The following is a 23560-nucleotide window of genomic DNA, read 5'->3' as shown; positions in this document are numbered from 1 at the left end:
TCAACTTACAACTTCGATTAAATACTCAACAATATTTAAAGTTAAATTAACCAATTAGGAAGTAAGAACACCAACACCATTATTATTCTTAAACAATTAACTAGATCATCAGTCACTTATAGACTATTTACATTTGAACATCTCACATCAGTCACTTATAGACTCTTTACATTTGTACATCTCACAACATCAGTCACTTATAGACTATTTACATTTGAACATCTCACAACATCAGTCATTTATAGACTATTTACATTTCTACATCTCACAACATCAGTCACTTATAAATTATTTACATTTGCACATGTTAAAACGAATCTTTAAAAAACACACACAAAGTGGCAGTGTTACATTGTTATTCAAGACGTAGTTGTGTTAGCACTGTTACTGCAGGTATATCTGTGTTAATGTTGCTACTACACACACACACACACATCCGTGTGAATATAAGATACTGTTGTTAGAATAGTACTGTGTAAAGAAAGCTTCGTAAGGCTTAGCCGTTTAAACTGTATGATCGAGAACATTAATTACTATAAACTACTAAATCACAACATAGACACACAACTTACAGAACTTCCAATTTAAAGGCTAACTTGTCGAAACAAGTACAACCCAGTATTTATTTCCTAAACTAATCTAAACATGCAGATTCCAGAAATAGATAGATAAAATAAAAACTTGTAAGTCACTAGCCCAATAAGTCACGGCCACTGCAAGTCACAATCACAGTAAGCTATTGTCTCAATTAAGTGTTTGATTTGTCAATCGATTGTCAGTTCACAATGATGTTACTTCATAGTGATATGATTCCAGAAGGCATAGGTTACGATTTCGGAACTTTCTACCAAGAAATCCACATAACTGGTCAATGAACTCATTCATTACGTATTAGTTTGATCACTGTTCACAACAAATAATGGATCCTCGAATTTTACTTCATTGTGTTATAAAGAAGGAACGCGTGTTTTACTGCAATGCAAGAAACTAAATGTTATCTCAGTGATTAGTGGATAAATGAATCCTGGATCCAGCTTCCTATTTCTATACAAATGTAATAAAGTACAAAACTGTCGATTTTTAAAAGAATGAAGTTTGAGGTAAATCTTAACGGACTGTCTGTAAAAAAAAACACATTAATGGCAAGAGGGTCCTTTCTGAAAAAAACATTTTTTACGCAAAAATTTCCAAACATATTACAAACGTTGCACCAAAATTTGGTTAAATATAAGCCGCATTATGACTTCGAATGGATTCGTTATTAAACAACAGATTACTAGCGCTGTATCTTTGAACTCGAGAACACGAGAGTTAAATTCGTAACATAATCTCCATTTTAAAAGGATGCCAGACAAAACTAATGCCATCATCAAAATACAAGTTCTCTATTAGGCTGTTCAGGGAGGCCATAGTTCTGGTCGCGTTACTTCAATGAATCAATACCAGCTGTCGGTAACTTCTCTTTCAGTCTTTTTTTCTTCATGAGTTATCTTCTCAGGCGTTTCTTATCAGCTAAATCATTTGTTCAACTTTTCTCTCATCAGCTAAATCATTTGTTCAACCTTCCTCTTATCAGCTAAATCATTTGGTCAACCTTTATCTTATCAGCTAAATCATTTGTTCAACCTTCTTCTTATCAGCTAAATCATTTGGTCAACCTTTATCTTATCCGCTAAATCATTTGTTCAACCTTCCTCTTATCAGATAAATAATTTGTTCAACCTTTTTATTATCAGCTAAATCATTTGTTCAACCTTCCTCTTAACAGCTAAATAATTTGTTCAACCTTTTTATTATCCGCTAAATCATTTGTTCAACCTTCCTCCTATCAGCTAAATCAGTTGTTCAACCTTCCTCTTATCAGCTAAATAATTTGTTCAACCTTTTTATTATCAGCTAAATCATTTGTTCAACCTTTCTCTTATCAACCAAATCCTTTGTTCAGACTTTTTCTTATGAGGCACATTGATTAGTCAGTCATTTCATTCTCAGCAAAATTATTTCTTCAGCGTTTTTGTTGAGTTGTGTTTTTAATAACTAATTTAACTCACTTCTAATAACCTAATCATCCTTTCAGTTTCTTCTGTAAACATAGATTTTAGATATGGTCACATATTCAATACCCACCTTCTTAAAGAAACACTGAAGTTTTCACATAGAAACTCCTAACCAAATAAACTTAAATATCAATTAATATGTCATGCAGAACCTTTATTTACTGATGACAAAAGGGTCAGTTTGAAAATACTGTATACTAAAAGCACGTGCCAACTTTTAAATGTGTTAAATAAAAGAAAACAAACGACAAACTCGTGACATCAAAACAGCGTCAAATGATCAGGACAATACCTACTTCTTGAACAAAACACAATGAAACTAATACTTTTCTTATTATATGTGTAACTGTTGCAAAAAACTTTAGTTAAAAAGGTAATTTTAATTTCGGTTTATAACAACGTGCAGGAAACACAATAAATCTAATACTTTTAGAAATAACACAAAAGATTTAATTTTTTTCAGACATAAGTTCATCGTAATGAATATTAAGATTTGTATAAAAACGTAAGCTCCACAAATAACCGTTTTAATTGTGTCTAACACAATGAGTATCAAATCATTTTGATTGATATGAACAACAAAGGCTCAGCTGAACATTATAACAAACACTAAAAGTAGTACTTAACGTGAAACTATAACAAATATACAAACAAGAGTTCACGTGAAGTTACAACAAACAAAAACCAATAGTAATTAACATGAAGTTATAAAAAAATCAACAATAACAGTTAAGGTGAATCTATAACAAACATCAAAAATAGTAATTAAGGTGAAGCTATAACAAATATCAAAAACAGTAGTTCACGTGAAGTTACAACAAACAAAAACAAATAGTAATAAACATGAAGTTATAAAAACATCAAAAGTAACAGTTAAGATGAAGCTATAACAAACATTAACAATAACAGTTAAGGTGAAGCTATAACAAACATCAACAATAGTAGTTAAGGTGAAGCTATAACAAACATCAACAATAACAGTTAAGGTGAACCTATAACCAACATCAACAATAGTTGTTAAGGTAAAGCTATAACAAATATTAAAAACAGTAGTTTCCATGACACTATAACAAACATCAAGAATATTAGTTAAGGTAAAGCTATAACAAATATCAAAAACAATAGTTCACGTGAAGCTACAACAGAAAATAAACCAATAGTAATTAACATGAAGTTATAAAAACATCAACAATAACAGTGAAGATGAAGCTATAACAAACATCAACAATAGTTGTTAAGGTGAAGCTATAACAAATATCAAAAATAGTACTTATGGTGAAATTATAACAAATATCAAAAACAGTAGTTTCCGTGATGCTATAACAAACATCAACAATAGTTGTTAAGGTGAAGCTATAACAAATATCAAAAATAGTAGTTTACGTGAAGCTGCTACAAACAATAAACCGATAGCAATTAACATGAAGTTATAAAAACATCAACAATAACAGTGAAGGTGAAGCTATAACAAATATCAAAAACAGTAGTTCACGTGAAGCTACAACAAACAAAAAACCGATAGTAATTAACATGAAGCTAAAAAACATCAACAATAACAGTTAAGGTGAAGCTATAACCAACCTCAACAATAGTTGTTAAGGTAAAGCTATAACAAATATCAAAAACAGTAGTTCACGTGAAGTTACAACAAACAAAAACCAATAGTAATTAACACGAAGTTATAAAAACATCAACAATAACAGTTAAGGTGAAGCTATAACAAACATCCACAATAACAGTTAAGATGAAGCTATAACCAACATCAACCATAGTAGTTAAGGTGAAGCTATAACAAATATCAAAAACAGTAGTTCACGTGAAGTTACAACAAACAAAAACCAATAGTAATTAACATGAAGTTATAAAAACATCAACAATAACAGTTAAGGTGAAGCTATAACAAACTTCCACAATAACAGTTAAGATGAAGCTATAACCAACATCAACAATAGTAGTTAAGGTGAAGCTATAACAAATATCAAAAACAGTAGTTCACGTGAAGTTACAACAAACAAAAACCAATAGTAATTAACACGAAGTTGTAAAAACATCAACAACAACAGTTAAGTTGAAGCTATAGCAAACATCAACAATAACAGTTAAGGTGAAGCTATAACAAACATCAAAGTAACAGTTAAGGTGAAGCTATAACAAACATTAACAATAACAGTTAAGGTGAAGCGATAACAAACATCAACAATAGTAGTTAAGGTGAAACTATAACAAACATCAACAACAACAGTGAAGGTGAAGCTATAACAAACATCAACAATAGTTGTTAAGGTGAAGCTATAACAAATATCAAAAACTCTAGTTTACACGAAGCTTTAACAAATATCAAAAACACTAGTTTACACGAAGCTTTAACAAATATCAACAGTAGTAGATAAATGAAGCTATAACAAATATCAACAGTAGTAGATAAATGAAGCTATAACAAATATCTACAATAGTATTTAAAGTGAAGCTATAACAAATATCAACAATAGTAGTTAGGGTGCCGCTATAACAAAACAAACATCAACAATGGTAATTTAGACGAAGCTATAACAAACATCAACAATAGTAGTTAAGGTGAAGGTATAACATATATCAACAATAGTAGTTAAGGTGAAGCTATGACAAATATCAACAGAAGTTGAACTGAAGATATAACAAATATCAATAACAGTAGTTTATGTGAAATTATAACAAATATTAACAATAGTAGTTAGGGTGCCGCTATAATAAAACAAACATCAACAATGGTAGTTTAGACGAAGCTATAACAAACATTAACAATAGTAGTTAAGGTGAAGGTATAACAAATGTCAACAATAGTATTTACGGTGAAGCTGTAACAGATGTCAACAGTAGTTAAGTGAAGATATAACAATTATCAATAACAGTAGTTTATGTGAAATTATAACAAATATTAACAATAGTAGTTAACGTGAAGCTATAACAAACATCAGCAATATTTGTTAAGGTGAAGCTATAACAAATATCAAAAACAGTAGTTCACGTGAAGCTACAACAAACAAAAACAAATAATAATTAACATGAAGATATAACAAATATCAAAAACAGTAGTTCACGTGTAGCTACAACAAACAAAAACCAATAATAATAAACATGAAGTTATAAAAACATCAAGAGTAACAGTTGAGGTGAAGCTATAACAAACATCAACTATAGTTGTTAAGGTGAAGCTATAACAAACATGAACAATAGTTGTTTAGGTAAATCTATAACAAATATCAAAAACAGTAGTTCACGTGAAGCTACAACAAACAATAAACCGATAGCAATTAACATGAAGTTATAAAAACATCAACAATAACAGTGAAGGTGAAGCTTTTACAAACATCAACAATAGTTATTAAGGTGAAGCTATAACAAATATCAAAAACAGTAGTTTACGTGATGCTATAACAAACATAAACAATAGTAGTTAAGGTAAAGCTACAACAAATAAAAAAAACAGTAGTTCACGTGAAGCTACAAAAAACAAAGGCCAATAGTAATTAACATGAAGTTATAAAAACATCAAGAGTAACAGTTAAGGTGAAGCTATAACAAACATCAACAATAACAGTTAAGGTGAAGCTATAACAAACATCAACAATAGTTGTTAAGGTAAAGCTATAAGAAATATCAAAAATAGTAGTTTACGTGAAGCTGCTACAAACAATAAACCGATAGCAATTAACATGAAGTTATAAAAACATCAACAATAACAGTGAAGGTGAAGCTATAACAAACATCAACAACAGTTGCTAAGGTGAAGCTATAACAAATATCAAAAACAGTAGTTCACGTGAAGCTACAACAAACAAAAAACCGATAGTAATTAACATGAAGCTATAAAAACATCAAAAATAACAGTTAAGGTGAAGCTATAACCAACATAAACAATAGTTGTTAAGGTAAAGCTATAACAAATATCAAAAACAGTAGTTCACGTGAAGTTACAACAAACAAAAACCAATAGTAATTAACACGAAGTTATTAAAACATCAACAATAACAGTTAAGGTGAAGCTATAACAAACATCCACAATAACAGTTAAGGTGAAGCTATAACCAACATAAACAATAGTTGTTAAGGTAAAGCTATAACAAATATCAAAAACAGTAGTTCACGTGAAGTTACAACAAACAAAAACCAATAGTAATTAACACGAAGTTGTAAAAACATCAACAACAACAGTTAAGTTGAAGCTATAGCAAACATCAACAATAACAGTTAAGGTGAAGCTATAACAAACATCAAAAGTAACAGTTAAGGTGAAGCTATAACAAACATTAACAATAACAGTTTACGTCATGCTATAACAAACATCAACAACAGTAGTTAAGGTGAAGCTATAACAAACATCAACAATAACAGTTAAGGTGAACCTATAACCAACATGAACAATAGTTGTTAAGGTAAATCTATAAAAAATATCAAAAATAGTAGTTTACGTGAAGCTACAACAAACAATAAACCGACAGCAATTAACATGAAGTTATAAAAACATCAACAATAACAGTGAAGGTGAAGCTATAACAAACATCAACAATAACAGTTAAGGTGAAGCTATAACAATCATCAACAATAGTTGTTAAGGTAAAGCTATAACAAATATCAAAAATAGTAGTTTACGTGAAGCTGCTACAAACAATAAACCGGTAGCAATTAACATGAAGTTATAAAAACATCAACAATAACAGTGAAGGTGAAGCTATAACAAACATCCACAATAACAGTTAAGATGAAGCTATAACCAACATCAACAATAGTTGTTAAGGTGAAGCTATAACAAATATCAAAAACAGTAGTTCACGTGAAGTTACAACAAACAAAAACCAATAGTAATTAACATGAAGTTATAAAAACATCAACAATAACAGTGAAGGTGAAGCTATAACAAACATCAACAATAACAGTTAAGATGAAGCTATAACCAACATCAACAATAGTAGTTAAGGTGAAGCTATAACAAATATCAAAAACAGTAGTTCACGTGAAGTTACAACAAACAAAAACCAATAGTAATTAACATGAAGTTATAAAAACATCAACAATAACAGTTAAGGTGAAGCTATAACAAACTTCCACAATAATAGTTAAGATGAAACTATAACCAACATCAACAATGGTAGTTAAGGTGAAGCTATAACAAATATCAAAAACAGTAGTTCACGTGAAGTTACAACAAACAAAAACCAATAGTAATTAACACGAAGTTGTAAAAACATCAACAACAACAGTTAAGTTGAAGCTATAGCAAACATCAACAATAACAGTTAAGGTGAAGCTATAACAAACATCAAAAGTGACAGTTAAGGTGAAGCTATAACAAACATTAACAATAACAGTTAAGGTGAATCTATAACAAACATCAACAATAGTAGTTAAGGTGAAGCTATAACAAACATCAACAACAACAGTGAAGGTGAAGCTATAACAAACATCAACAATAGTAGTTAAGGTGAAGCTATGACAAATATCAAAAACAGTAGTTCACGTGAAGCTACAACAAACAAAAAACCGATAGAAATTAACATGAAGTTATAAAAACATCAACAATAACAGTTAAGGTGAAGTTATAACAAACATCAACAGTAGTTGTTAAGGTGAAGCTATAACAAATATCAAAAACTCTAGTTTACACGAAGCTTTAACAAATATCAAAAACACTAGTTTACACGAAGCTTTAACAAATATCAACAGTAGTAGATAAATGAAGCTATAACAAATATCTACAATAGTATTTAAAGTGAAGCTATAACAAATATCAACAATAGTAGTTAGGGTGCCGCTATAACAAAACAAACATCAACAATGGTAGTTTAGACGAAGCTATAACAAACATCAACAATAGTAGTTAAGGTGAAGGTATAACATATATCAACAATAGTAGTTAAGGTGAAGGTATAACAAATGTCAACAATAGTATTTAAGGTGAAGCTATGACAAATATCAACAGTAGTTGAACTGAAGATATAACGAATATCAATAACAGTAGTTTATATGAAATTATAACAAATATTAACAATAGTAGTTAGGGTGCCGCTATAACAAAACAAACATCAACAATGGTAGTTTAAACGAAGCTATAACAAATGTCAACAATAGTATTTAAGGTGAAGCTGTAACAGATATCAACAGTAGTTAAGTGAAGATATAACAATTATCAATAACAGTGGTTTATGTGAAATTATAACAAATATTAACAATAGTAGTTAACGTGAAGCTATAACAAACATCAGCAATATTTGTTAAGGTGAAGCTATAACAAAAATCAACAATGATAGTTAAGATGAAGCTGTAAGAAACATCAGCAATGGTAGTTAACGTGAAGCTATAACAAGCTTTAACAATGGTAGTTAACGTAAAGCTATAACAAGCATCAACAATGGTAGTTAACGTGAAGCTATAACAAGCCTCAAAAATGGTAGTTAACGTGAAGTTATAACAAGCATCAACAATGGTAGTTAAGATGAAGCTGTAAGAAACATCAACAATGGTAGTTAACGTGAAGTTATAACAAGCATCAACAATGGTAGTTAAGATGAAGCTGTAAGAAACATCAACAATGGTAGTTAACGTGAAGCTGTAAGAAACATCAACAATGGTAGTTAACGTAAAGCTATAACAAGCATCAACAATGGTAGTTAAGGTGAAGCTGTAAGAAACATCAACAATGGTAGTTAACGTGAAGCTATAACAAGCTTTAACAATGGTAGTTAACGTAAAGCTATAACAAGCGTCAATAATGGTAGTTAACGTGAAGCTATAACAAGCATCAACAATGGTAGTTAACGTGAAGCAATAACGAACATGAACAATAATAGTTAAGGTGAAATTTTAACAAAGAGTAATCACAGCATTTATCTTTGTGCTGTAATGACGCATACCGTGGAGATTTAAGATATAGAAAAAAATAACTTCAGTGTATATGTAGGAAACAGCAGAGTATATAGGAATGTGTGAGAGAGAAATAAAAGCAGGTAACGTAAGAATTAGATCATCAGGATAAAGCTGCTCCACACTGCTATAATTTGGGGTTTAACAGCTTCTATTGTTTGAAAACATATTCTCATGGGAGACTGTCAACACCACTTGAACCGGATAGCGTTATCAATGATTTACTAGATTCCAAATATGTACGATAACGAAGTTACAATGGATTATTTTTACCAATGTTAGTTTTAATATAGATCATTTGAAATTTGCCAGAACAGTGTTATATAGGTTTAGATACATTCACACATGTTCCTGACATAACGAAGTGCTCAGAAACATCTGAATAACAAGTGTAGGTCATGTACTAAGAACACTTCTCATGCTGTACTGTCACATGGGTTAAGTTAGTAAATCATGTACTAACGAATCTCTCATAGCTTCACTGTCACATATTCCACAGTACATATCATACAACAAAGTATGTTATTCAATCCACTAGTGAAGAGAGAAATGACGCTTAACACTGTAAATAGGGAGGTGTTACAGGAAAACTTACTGACATGTCTAAAGTGTGAAGAACCTTAAAACAGGAACACTTACAGACACATCTCAAGTGTGAAGAACCTCAAAACAGGAACACTTACAGACATCTCTCAAGTGTGAAGAACCTCAAAACAGGAACACTTACAGACATCTCTCAAGTGTGAAGAACCACCAAACAGGAACACTTACAGACATCTCTCAAGTGTGAAGAACCACCAAACAGGAACACTTACAGACACGTCTCAAGTGTGAAGAACCTCAAAACAGGAACACTTACAGACATCTCTCAAGTGTGAAGAACCACCAAACAGGAACACTTACAGACATCTCTCAAGTGTGAAGAACCACCAAATAGGAACACTTACAAAGATCTCTTCACAACCAAAGAACCACTAAACTAGAACACTTACAAAGATCTCTTCACATCCAAAGAACTACTAAACTAGAATACTTACAAAGATCTCTTCACATCCAAAGAACTACTAAACTAGAATACTTGCAAAGATCTCTTCACATCCAAAAAACCCTAAAACTAGAATACTTACAAAGATCTCTTCACATCCAAAGAACCACAAAACAAGAACACTTAAAGATATCTCTCCATACGTGAAAAATTCCCAATCTGGTAATAAAAAAATATTTCTGTGTCTGTATTATTCACAAAAAAGAACACTTTCTTCGTAACACATTCGTGTTTTAATGCATAAAGTTTCGAGTTTTAGAACTTCCATTTCATATACTCTTCTTTTACAATCCTCAGTACCAAAAGTTTTAGTGCAAACAGCGAATTCCATGAAGCTACACTTGAAATACATCGGTGAATGTATTTCTAATAGATTACGTATTCATCGTTCTCGGAGATGGACAAATCACATAAAAATGTTTACATATGTGCTCTAAAATTATCAACTCTGTTAAAGATTCAACAATAGTGTGTTGACAATACAACCGGTGTAATGGTGTAATGGAATTATTCAATAACAGTGTGTTGACCATATAGCCGGCGTAATGCAGCAATTCATCAACAGTGTAATAACAATACAGGTGGTGTAGTGGAACTATTCAATAACAATGTGTTGACAATACAGCCGGTGTAGTGCAACTGTTCATCAACAGTGTATTAACAATACAGGTGGTATAGTGGAACTATTCAATAACAATGTGTTGACAATACAGCCGGTGTAATGTAGCAATTCATCAACAGTGTATTAACAATACAGCCGGTGTAGTAGAACTATTCAATAACAGTGTGTTGAAAATACAGCCGATATAATGGAGTTATTCAAAAGAGTATGTTGACAATACAGGCGGTGTAGTGCAACTGTTCATCAACAGTGTATTAACAATACAGGTGGTATAGTGGAACTATTCAATAACAATGTGTTGACAATACAGCCGGTGTAATGTAGCAATTCATCAACAGTGTATTAACAATACAGCCGGTGTAGTAGAACTATTCAATAACAGTGTGTTGAAAATACAGCCGATATAATGGAGTTATTCAAAAGAGTATGTTGACAATACAGGCGGTGTAGTGCAACTGTTCATCAACAGTGTATTAACAATAAAGGCGGTGTAGTGCAACTGTTCATCAACAGTGTATTAACAATACAGCCGGTGTAGTGCAACTGTTCATCAACAGTGTATTAACAATACAGGCGGTGTAGTGCAACTGTTCATCAACAGTGTATTAACAATACAGCCGGTGTAGTAGAACTATTCAATAACAGTGTGTTGAAAATACAGCCGATATAATGGAGTTATTCAAAAGAGTATGTTGACAATACAGGCGGTGTAGTGCAACTGTTCATCAACAGTGTATTAACAATACAGGCGGTGTAGTGCAACTGTTCATCAACAGTGTATTAACAATACAGCCGGTGTAGTGCAACTGTTCATCAACAGTGTATTAACAATACCGGCGTTGTAGTACAACTGTTCATCAACAGTGTGTCACTGGTAGATTGTCGATAGTATTACATCTACACTTTCAGTGAAAGCTTCCTTGGCTGTCAAATATTAAAAACTATTAAAAGCCTAATTATTTAAGAAGTATTACTTTTGAGAAGTATTTATATTTCTAAGTACAGTTTTAGAATAAATATTACTCTTAAATCTATTAGCCAACATAAAACAATATAGAACTTAAGATATTTGTTGATGCCATAAAAGTTTGATCTTAAGTTAATATTCTCTCTCACCCTCATATATTCACAGATGAATTTTTAAAATATTTTTTTAAAGAATACGTTCGTTAAGTTCACAACCAATATCGTGGATAAACTAAAACATTTTTTTAATACAAGAACTAATGAAAGGATACAGAATAAGTTCCATTGTCACACATCAGTTTCTGTGCCAAGAGCACTCATATTGTTGATTGGCTGAGGTTTGGGGTTAGGCTTTTTGTCCAAATGATCTATTCTTCGCAATGTCCCTCCTTCTAGTTCCATGATGTCCGAGTCGGACTCACTCTGAGATTCCTGCAGAGGCTTCAGCCCCACTGTTCCTGGTAAATAAGGACAAGCTGTCACGTGATTAAAGTTCTGTGACTGCATCTCGTCCTGGTCTGTCTCTCGGTGGTAGAAGTAGTTAAAATTTGAAACGATCACTGGAACCGGAAGAGCTATTGTTAGCACGCCTGCGATAGCACACAATGAGCCCACAATTTTACCCCACACTCCCACGGGCCGCATGTCTCCGTAGCCCACAGTTGTCATGGTTACAACAGCCCACCAGAATGCATCCGGAATGGACTTAAAGTAGGATCTTTCGGAGTCGACCTCAGCATAGTAAACAGTGCTAGAGAAGAGAATTACACCTATGAAGAGAAAGAAGATAAGTAAGCCCAGTTCTCTCATACTGGCTTTTAGTGTCCGGCCCAGAATCTGTAGGCCTTTGGAGTGTCTGGATAGCTTGAAAATTCTGAAGACTCTCACTAAACGAATGACTCTTAAGATAGCCAATGACATGGCTTGGTTATTACCGCCCCTCTCGTTGCCAAACGTAGGGTACCGAGGATTTTTCCCGGCCATCACTGTCCCTAGGGTAATAAAGTAAGGGATGATAGCTACAAGGTCTATGAAGTTCATCACGTCCTTGAAAAAGTCCAGTTTATTGGGGCAGGCCAGAAAACGCACCAGTAACTCGAAGGTAAACCACACTATACAACAGGTTTCTATGAGAAAGAATGGATCGGTCAGTTTTGGTACCTCGTCCTCGACCACCCTCAGTACTCCACTGGTCGAGTTGAAGACCTTATAATGTTTGAAGTTTGGCAAAGTTTCTAAACAAAATATGACGATGGACAGGAGAATAATGAAGACGGAGATTATGGCGATGACACGTGCGCCCTGTGAACTCTCTGGGTATTCGAAGAGAAGCCACATCTTCTGTTGGAGTTCATGAGACGGAAGTGGCTTCTCTTCTTCTTTGATAAATCCTTCGTCTTCCCGGAACTTGTTGAAAGCCCCTTCACCCAGTTCATAGAACTTAATTTCCTCTGCAAAAACGTCCAGAGGGACGTTAACCGGTCGCCGAAGTCTTCCACCACTTTGATAGTAGTAGAGAATGGCGTCAAAACTTGGCCGATTCCGGTCGAAGAAGTACTCGTTCCGGAGTGGATCGAAGTAACGAATACGGCGACTTGGGTCCCCCAACAGTGTATCCGGAAATTGATTCAGTGTCCGTAGCTGGGTCTCGAAACGCAGGCCGCTGACGTTGACCACAACTCGCTCGCAGTAGTCGTGATCGTGAGGTATAGGCTCGAAGTGACCGCTACAGTTGAGCTGACCGAAGCCTAGATGTCCCAGCAGACCGTCTCCGTCAGTGCAGTGATCTTCACCCGCAAGCTTTGGAAGAGACCTGGATGAGGACGGGAGAAAGGAAGATTTACGTTGGTAATCATATAAACTGCCGTTACCGGCTTCGTGAATACTCATCTCTGATTTGCTAGAAGACGGCCGTCGGTAGCCCGGGTCGGTCTGCCGCGGCCGCAAAACGGGGGTTATATACCATTTATCGCATAACCGCAGGCGTGAAATTTTGGTAAAATTGATAAGAATTTTGACGCCTGTACGAACGTAGCCCACTACACCTTCCAGTATGATATATCTTTATTAGTCGCTGCCGAAATGGCTCTTGTGTCAGAGTCTGGGAGAAGTCGCGAGAGACCACTTGGACTTGTCTTCATGCAATGGTTGCCCGGCTACAGCACGCGGCACACACACCATCACAAGTTGTGACGTCATTCCCGTGCTCTTCTGGAAAATGAGAAATGCGGTTCGTGAAGCGCAAACCGGCCAACTTGGCTAAATCGATTGAGGCTGGTCTGTAACATCACAGGTCAGTTTCTGTTTGCCCTGGAATTCATTTTCACAACCTTCTTTCAGTGACAATAAAACTAAAATGATTGCTATAGCAACGTTTATACAAATTATCTAACTTGTAATTTCCGAAATTGTAAAATTCATTATATCACATTCGATTGTTTTAACGAGAACAGCGACCTGAAACAATTTCAACATTACCTAGATTAGTCCAAACATCATATATTCAAGACATCATGAACGACCTGAAACAGTTCAAACGTTATCTCTAGTGTTACTTCCACCTCCATACGTCTATATTGTTAGCTTACCTCTCCCTCTATTCTCTCAATTGTTAGCTTACCTCTCTCTCCATATTTCTGCATTGTTAACTTACCTCTCCCTCCATTCTCTCCATTGTTAACATACATCTCCCTCCATATCTCTCCATTGTTAACTTACCTCTCCCTCTATATCTCTCCATTGTTAACTTACCTCTCCCTCCATTCTCTCCCTCCATATTTCAACATTGTTAACTCACCTCTCCCTCCATATCTCTATATTGTTAGCTTACCTCTCCCTCCATATCTCTATATTGTTAGCTTACCTCTCCCTCCATTCTTTCCATTGTTAACTTATCTCTCCCTCCATATCTCTATATTGTTAGCTTATCTCTCCCCCATATCTCTTCATTGTTAACTTACCTCTACCTCCATATCTCTACATTATTAGATTACCTCTCCCTCCATTCTCTCAATTGTTAACATACCTCTCTCTCCATATCTCTCCATTGTTAACTTACCTCTCTCTTCATTCTCTCCATTGTTAACATACCTATCCCTCCATATCTCTCCATTGTTAACTTACTTCTCCCTCCATATCTCTACATTATTAACTCACCTCTCCCTCCATATCTCTACATTGTTAACTTACCTCTCCTTTCATTCTCTCCATTGTTAACATACCTCTCCCTTCATATCTTTCCATTGTTAACTTACCTCTCCCTGTATACCCTTCATTGTTAGATTACCTCTCCCTCCATATCTCTACATTGTTAACTTACCTCTCCCTTCATTCTCTCCATTGTTAGCTATATCACTACAAATGTATTCTTTGAATCATAATTTCTCCTTATTGTATATAAAATACTACAATGGTTATGTTAAATAATTAAAGTGAATTTTTCTTCATTTTAATACAATAGTTTGATTTTAAACAATTGTATCAAGAAAGTTTGTCGAAAGATAAAACTTCAGATTCGTGATCTGCTTACGTCATTAATCTAAATTAAACTAACACCGTGCAACTAAAGAGCATATTGTTCTAACAGCGTACAACTATCGTTCTCTTCATGACATAGTCTGGTAATTAGGGTAATATAAGGTCATGGGATGAAACACCATCCTCGAATATGTTCGCCCTTGTTTTCTTTCGTTTCTGTGGAGTTTGTCAAATTAACAGTTAACATATTTCATGTCAAGTTACACTAACAGATGGCAGCACAACATCAGCAAAATGGACATCATAGTTTAGAGGAATTGTCGTTAATTATAAGAGTATATTGAATTGTTTAAGTGGTAACTTAGGAAATATAAATAAATATATATATATATCTTGATGTGTCCATCCTTATATACGTATTTACGAAACACTTTCTTAATGCTATCACAGCAATATATCAAATATCTACGTTATCTTAATTGTAATCACCCAAATATACATACTGAATGAAACAATGTTTTAATGCTACCATGTATGAAACAATACCACAATCAATCACACCTTCATATATACTATTTGAGACAATGTATTCGTGTTAACGTACTAATATATACACTGTACTTAACAATACCTTAATGCCAATTTACCAATATCAACACCGTACTCAACAATGCCTTAAAGCTAACTTACCAATATCTACACCGTACTTTAAAATAGCTGTGTCTTATCACAGAAATATAAACAGGGTACGAGACAATGCCTTAATGACATTCTCAGTTATTTCGATAAATACATATAAAAATAAAACTTTTTTTTTTCATGTTAATTGAACACTTGCCAAAGTTTTAACTGTGATGAATATCTGTAATACACTTAACGTTAATTAATTTGATTGTTTCTTATATCCATTCTCATTTATTTGTTATTAATATCAATATCTTTTTATTCTCTTTGTGTGTGTGTGTGTTTTAGTGTAATATTACACAGTGAAATCTCTGCAAGAAACCCTGAGTATATTTTTAGTGTTATAATCCCTAAAACTTATGATTTAGTCCTTAAGACAGGAAGAGAAACAATACGGTTGCTGTTATTATTTTAGTGCCAAGATATGTAAGTAGTTGTAGGTACTTTTTCCACCAGAGGGAATCGAATTCCAGTTTTAACATTGTAAATCCACAAACTAACTCCGAGCTCACCAGGGAACGAACTTAACGGATTTTTAACACATGCTAAAAATCTATAACACTAATACTACTTCATGTATTCTCCTTTAAGCTCAGAAAATTATTTCACTTTTAAACAAATTAGTGAAATTATTTTTTATAATTATTTAAACAGATTATTTTAACAATCAGTAGATGACAGAACTTCTTTATTAAAGTATGTTTATAGTAAGGTTAACCAGAAACTGTTTTCATCCTCGGAAAATATGTTTTGACTGAAATACTGACGATAATTAACAAAATTACCTTACTAAAACAATCAAATTATATTCCATATTGTTTCTTTGTGCCACCACGAGATGGCGGGACACAAGTACTAATACTATAACTTCGATCACTGAGAATTTCGTTTCACTGTTTACACTCACAACCCAAGACACAAACTTCTTAATTATGTTATTACATTTTCTGTTTACATTCAGTTCAAAAGTTATAAAATCATGACCATACTTCCAGTTGGATTAAACTGAACACTATCACAAACCATCATATTGTCAGATCATCCACTCGGATTTATAACACTATGTAATACAAATTTTGTTCCTCGATAGTATGTGTTATTTCTTAATTGCTTATGTTGTAAAAGTACAGAAAATGGCCAAACTTTGCTTTTGTGACCTGGATAATGAAATTTAAAAATTAACCTATTTTCTATGTAAAAACGAGCAAATTTGTACATTTTCATTTACATAAGGTCTGAATAAAACAACATATGTAATGTAAATTACTTTCACGTATCAGTCCCCAAATATAGTCTCCCATCATGTTTTCGTTATATATTACTTGGTAGCGGCGTTCAAAGTCCAGTATACCTTGGTGGAAGAGTCGCCTTGGTCCTCTGAGTATGCTCCCATGTTCTTCTTGAATTTATCAAGATGAGCGTCAAAGATATGGACTTTGGGGGGACTTCCTGCAGCTCATTTTGCCGTTGTTCTTCACCAGAGCTTCAACCAGCTCCACATAATTTTCGGCTTTGTGATTGCCCAAGAAGCCCTAAACCACTACGAAAAATCTGCCCCAAGCTTTCTTTTCCTTCCTACTGAGCTTTTTTTGGGAATTCTATGCACTCCAGGATCTTCTATATTTGTGGTCCAACGAAGACACCAACTTTGACCTTTGCCTCAGACAGCTTAAGGAAGACGTCTCGAAGGTACTTGAAGGCTGCAGACTCCTTATCAAGAGCTGTGACAAATTGTTTCATAAGACCCAATTTTATGTGTAATGGTGGGAACAACACCTTCTGGAGGTCCACTAGTGGCTCACACTTGACATTGTGCCTCCCCACTGAGAACTCGGTCCGTTGTGGCCAGTGTTTCCTGTTGTAGTGTGCTGCAGTGTCCCTCCTGTACCAAAGGCAAAGATAACAGGGAAACTTGTTAAAGCCTCCTTGGAGATCCATCAGGAATGCCACCATATTGAAGTCTCTGATAACCTCCCAGCCATACTCATCATACTTCAAGACTTCTAGCAAGGTCTTGAAGCTGTTGTATTCCTCTTTGAGGTGCACCGAATGAGCCAGGGGAAGAGACGGATACTTATTCCCGTTATGGAGCAGCACTACTTTGAGGTTTCTGGATAAGCTATCAATGAGGAGGCGCCACTTGTTCGGGTTACAGGCAATTACAGTTGCCTTGCACAGACCGGATACATTGTGGCAGAAGCAGAGCCCATCTTGACGAGTAAAGAAGCTTGAAAAATGTCGATGACGCTTTCTCTGACTTGCGACTTGCACACTTTCATCTAACAAATCCAACTTAGATGTCAAAAGCTCGGCATTCGACTTTGTTAGACAAAAATCTCTGAATCTACCTGGAATATTCTGGAAAATTGGTAAATTTGAAAATTTCATTACCCAGGTCACAAAAGCAAAGTTTGAAGAGAAAAATAGGTCTTTTCCATTTACTTTAGGCATAAGCAACTGGGAAATGACACTTTCTGCCCAGGAACAAGAAAAAGTAAAAGTTTTGTTACATAATGTAATCTATTCTGTTAATGAACTGTCCTGGATAAAACCAACCATCAACAGAAAAAGTGCACAGGTAGACAGTGGTTCTTAATAGTTAAAGGTAAAAGCATAAATAGAATACAGAACGCAGTTAGACAATGATGGTGAGTTTATTAAAGTGAAACAACCAATTAATATATTTAATGTTAAAAGTTAACTAGTACTAAAGGTGGTGTAAATGTGTAAAAATATTATATACTAAGAAGGATGGAAAGGGAATAAGGATTGAAACACGAGCTCTAGAAAATACAACAACGGTAAACAAAGGATATTAAAAACAAACGTTTGTACAAGAAACAAAGAAAAACGGGAAAATTAGAACAAGAAACGTATAAAAAAGAGAAAGAAAAAACGAATGTTGGGAGACAAAGAATGATTGATTGACAGAAAAACACGCGGGAACTCTGAAGGAGTGACAAGTTAAAGTTTGTATCTTCAGTTGTTCGGGAAAATCTGATATACAATAATATTCAGTTCCTTCTCTTGGGTCGTCCTCAGTGGCACATCGGTATTTCTGCAGACTCACATCACTCGATACCCTTAGAGGGCAGAGTACATATAACTTATTGTGTATCCGTGTGCTAACTTCCAAACAAACAAACTCCTGTGCTTCCTGATGACGAAATACCCACTTGAAATAAAAATGTATCTCAGAACGGCTGGTATTGGTATTAACACTTTTACTGATAAGGAGAGAACAACGTTTCGACCTTTTTAGGTCATCTTCAGGTTAACGTTGTGCTAGCGACGTAAGGGCACCGGTTTCTTATTTGAACAAAATATAAGTATAAACGTATTTTTTTTTCTGGACTGGTGATTGTTTTATGTTCAAAACGGCCATTATTACCTTCAAACTTTGCTTTTGTGACCTGGAAGTGTATAACGAAAACATGATGGGAGACTGTATTTGGAGGCTGATACATGAAAGTGATTTACATTACAGTCACAAATGTCGAAAAACTAAACACTCTAAACATTTTTGTATAACTTTAGTATAAATACACGTACATCTTGATTCATACGTTGTTTTATTCAGACCTTATATAAATGAAAATGTGCAGATTTGTCCGTTTTTACATAGAAAATAGGTTAATTTCTAAATTTCATTATCCAGGCCACAAAAGCAAAGTTTGAAGGGAATAATGGCCATTTTCTGTACTTTTATGACATAAGCAATTAAGAAATAATACATACTGTCCAGAAACAAAATTTGTGTTACATAGTGTAATCAGAAGCTTAGGTTCGTAACGTCAGCATTTCTAACAAATTTCACGTTTCTGAAGATATAAAATATAAAACACACAGAAAAACCATTCAACAATTTTCGACAACGTACCATTAAGCACCACAAAGTTACACTGTCCGAGCCGGTTGAATGGGCCTTTTTCTGGTCACTAGGCGTGATTATGAACTTTAACAAAGTTTTTGCATATGCTGTTGTTACGATTTTCTAAGGACAGTGCATGAAACAAAGAGTTATTTTTTGTGTTTTATGAGTTATATTCTATTCTTTTTCACCCTATGCTCATTAACATTATCGGCTATAACCTCTATGTATAACATTTATTTTTTTCTTGTCTTAGTTTTTATTATTCCATTTTTCACTATAAGAATTATTTTGTATTGTTTCCTCAATATGTGGGTTTTGAACTAACCTAAGTCTCCCAAGCAGGTCATTCCGCGAGAGATAGTTTTAAGATTACGGCAGTAAAAGTTGCCAACAGTGAGGGTAGCTACCTGTTAATCCAATACAATTTAATCATTATAAGTAAGGATGTGTATTAAATCAATTATGTTGATGAATGTATTAATCATGGTCTCAGAAATTAATAATAAGCAATCGCTGAGAACTCATAACGCTAAAACTTACTGTTCGATACACGTAATGAGCCCATTGTTTAAAAAAACCCAATAAAACAAAAGATAATTAACCAGAACAAAATTAATATTCCAATTACCAGAATATATCTGTTCCACTGATGGGTGAATAATGCACAGAGACAATTATTAATTGTTGTACATGTAAGAGGGACAGCTATCCCCTGCGTCCGAATAATTTTCAACAAATAAAAGTCCACTCGTAAGATACACAGTAGTTCGTGTTTAGTGCCACAAATCACGTTTCGTTAATGGTGTTCAATTGACATCATTTTGGTGTGTGTTTGTTGCAATACACGGTTTAGTCTTAGAACAACAATAATTATTCTTATATGTCTCTCAGAACATGTTAGTATTGTGAGAATTACACCAGAGAAAGTAACATTTGTCTAGACACATTGTGCTTAAAGCTCTTGATTCGAGTTACACTAAAATGTAGATGTAATAAAGTTTCTATGGTAACCGATAAAGAACGCCCTGCGGGCTTGGAACCTGTGAATTCTGCATGGTGAAGATTAGCTGTTTATATTAGTTATAAGAAACGTTCACCGAACCGAGGTTAGAATGCTGTCTTCTCATATAGAAGACATAAATGGTGAGTCGGAGACGAGCGACACCAGAACTGTCTTATAAAACACAAACACTTTAACTGGACGTGACCGTATATAAATTTGTAGTTAAAAAACATAAAAGTTCATACCGGTCACCACAGTGTTAAGATTTGTGATTAAATACCATGACTATTGTTAACAGGCACAACTACATTACGTTATGTGATTATAAAGTAAAAATATTATTATAAAACATCATTTAGCTAAAATCTGTGTTGTCTGAGTACTAGCCCAACTCTACTTACTAATCCTTAATAATGTTGATTGAATATTAACCCAACTCTACTTAATAAGCCTTTATAATGTTGGTTGAGTATTAGTCCAACTATACTTAATAACTCTATAATGCTAGTTGACTCTTAGCCCAACAATTATTAATCCTTTGTAACTGAGTGCGTCACTTAACACTGAAAAATCATTTTGACCTCTCTTGTAAATCAGTAAGGTAAAACCAAGAATAAATTAAATAATTCATTCAGAGTGATGGCTTCTTTTTAATAGAAAACGGTTTCAAACTAAAGCACAGAGCTTTACACAAATCAGTGATGTCGAGAAAACCCACTTGTAGAGAAATATATATGTAAAAACGGTTCGTTTGGGTTGAGATTTTGTTTTTTTTTTACGTAAAGGAGTGAACAACGTTTCGACCTTCTTCGGTCATCGTCAGGTTCACAAAGAAAGAGAGGTAACTGACCGGAAGCTGACCACATGTTTGAAAGGGGTTGTGTAACTGAGTGTCGGAATGTAGAGGGCGTGCTTAAATGTTAGTTACCTCTCTTTCTTTTTGAACCTGACGATGACCAAAGAAGGTCGAAACGTTGTTCACTCCTCTACGTAAAAAATTTTTCTCAACCCAAATGAGCCGTTTTTACATATATAGAGCTTTACACTACTACGCCCCCCCCCGCTAGTACAGCGGTATGTCTACGGATTTACAACGCTAAAATCAGGGGTTCGATCCCCCTCGATGGGCTCAGAAGATATAAGAAAACACACAAACCCATACTTTACACTATTATATCTTTGGAGGCATTTTTAAACTAATCCAAGAACATTGTTTCTCTAGTGTAATAGAACGAACTGTTGTTAAAAGTCTAAAGCACGTAAATTATGACAAGGAAAACTTTTGATCACGAACCCAAATCGAAAATCCATTTTCCCATATTCAGACTGTTCGGTTGAGAAAATGGGAATTCCGTCAAGTACACTTATACCTTCATCAAATAATTTCAAACTAACCAATTGTAATCCATTCATCTTAATGCAATTATTGTACTCCATTTGTCTGAATGTAATTACTTATTATTTGATTGAGGAAAATAAGTGTTTAGTGCAATATTCTACTTTTTCTGAGAAATTAATGTAAAACTAAAGACAGTTTAGATACATCAAACTAAAAACCGGTAGGTCAGAGTTTAAACACGTCGAACTAAACATTGGTAGGTCAGAATTTAATTACATCAAACTAAAAATCAGTAGGTCAGAGTTTAAACATGTCAAACTAAACATTGGTAGGTCAGAATTTAAAGACACCAAACTAAAAATCCGTAGGTCAGAGGTTAAAGATTTCAAACTAAATAACAGTAGAGACTTTTTAACGTACATACCTCATTAGTTTAAGAGGTCCATATAATCGAATTATATTTGAACTGAGTAAACAACATTTACAGTTTAAATAAAGGCTTAGAGTATCCCTATGTACAGATAACTTAAGGCTCGGAATGTCCCCCAAATTTTAATTCTCGCTTTTTCTTTTTCTATCAAACATAAAATTTGATGTAAACATACATTAGCCAGGTGGGTTAAGGCACTCAACTCATAATCCGAGGGTCGCGGGTTCGAATCCTCGTCACACCAAACGTGCTCGCTTTTTCAGCAGTGGGGACGTTATAAAGCGACGATCAATCCCACTATTCGTTGGTAAAAGAATAGCTCAAAAGTGAGTGGTGATGACTAGCTGCCTTTCCTTCTAGTCTTACACTGCTAAATTAGGGACGGTTAGCGCAGATAGCCCTTGCGTAGCTTTAGCGAATTTCAAAAACAAACAAAAACTTCGAGTTTTAACGTACATGTATCAAGAATAAAACATCCACATGTTGTTCAGACGTTAACTGTCTTTGAAGACACGTTTAATGAAAGTTATATCTATTTCACAAGATAGAAAACGTTTCTGTGTCATACATCTGACACATATATCACGATATGTTTAATTTATCGATGTAGTTCATCACAACATCTATACCATGATGTATTTAACTTATCGATGTTATACATGTCACATCTATATCACGATATATTTGACTTATCGATGTTATACATGTCACATCTATATCAAGATATATTAAACGTATCGATGCCATAGATCTCACATCTATATCACAATATGTTCAACTTATCGATTTGATAATCTATACCTCGAGATATATTTAACTTATCGATACACCACATCTCATATACGATCCTTCACCTAGAATATTGTTACTCTTTGGTAATGATCTAATTGTCATCGTGCCATCTAAGTGATTTTTAAGAATACTTTACACATAGTAGCATCCAGTCCAGTTTGTTTGTTTTGAATCTAGCGCAAAACTACTCGAGGGCTATCTGCGCTAGACCTCCCTAATTTAGCAGTGTAAGACTAAAAGGAAAGGCAACTAGTCATCACCACCCACCGCTAGCTCTTGGGCTACTCTTTTACCAACGTAAAGTGGGATTGACCTTCACATTATAACGCCCCCCACGGCTGAAAGGGCGAGCATGTTTGTTGCGACGGGAATTC

General features: G+C 34.2%; 1 protein-coding gene across 1 annotated transcript in view; it reads right to left on the bottom strand.

Annotated features, from left to right (window-relative positions):
- LOC143247239 (potassium voltage-gated channel protein Shaker-like) overlaps positions 1-23560 on the bottom strand; it is a 55059-nt gene that overhangs the window by 10851 nt on the left and 20648 nt on the right. The window contains exon 2 of the mRNA XM_076494952.1: positions 11860-13400. Coding sequence (XP_076351067.1) covers positions 11876-13400 — 1525 coding nt within the window. The 3' untranslated portion in view covers positions 11860-11875. The remainder of the gene's footprint in view (positions 1-11859; positions 13401-23560) is intronic.

Source organism: Tachypleus tridentatus, chromosome 3, assembly GCF_004210375.1.
Source record: "Tachypleus tridentatus isolate NWPU-2018 chromosome 3, ASM421037v1, whole genome shotgun sequence".
NCBI lineage: Eukaryota > Metazoa > Arthropoda > Merostomata > Xiphosura > Limulidae > Tachypleus > Tachypleus tridentatus.
This window is presented reverse-complemented; position numbering and strand designations above follow the sequence as displayed.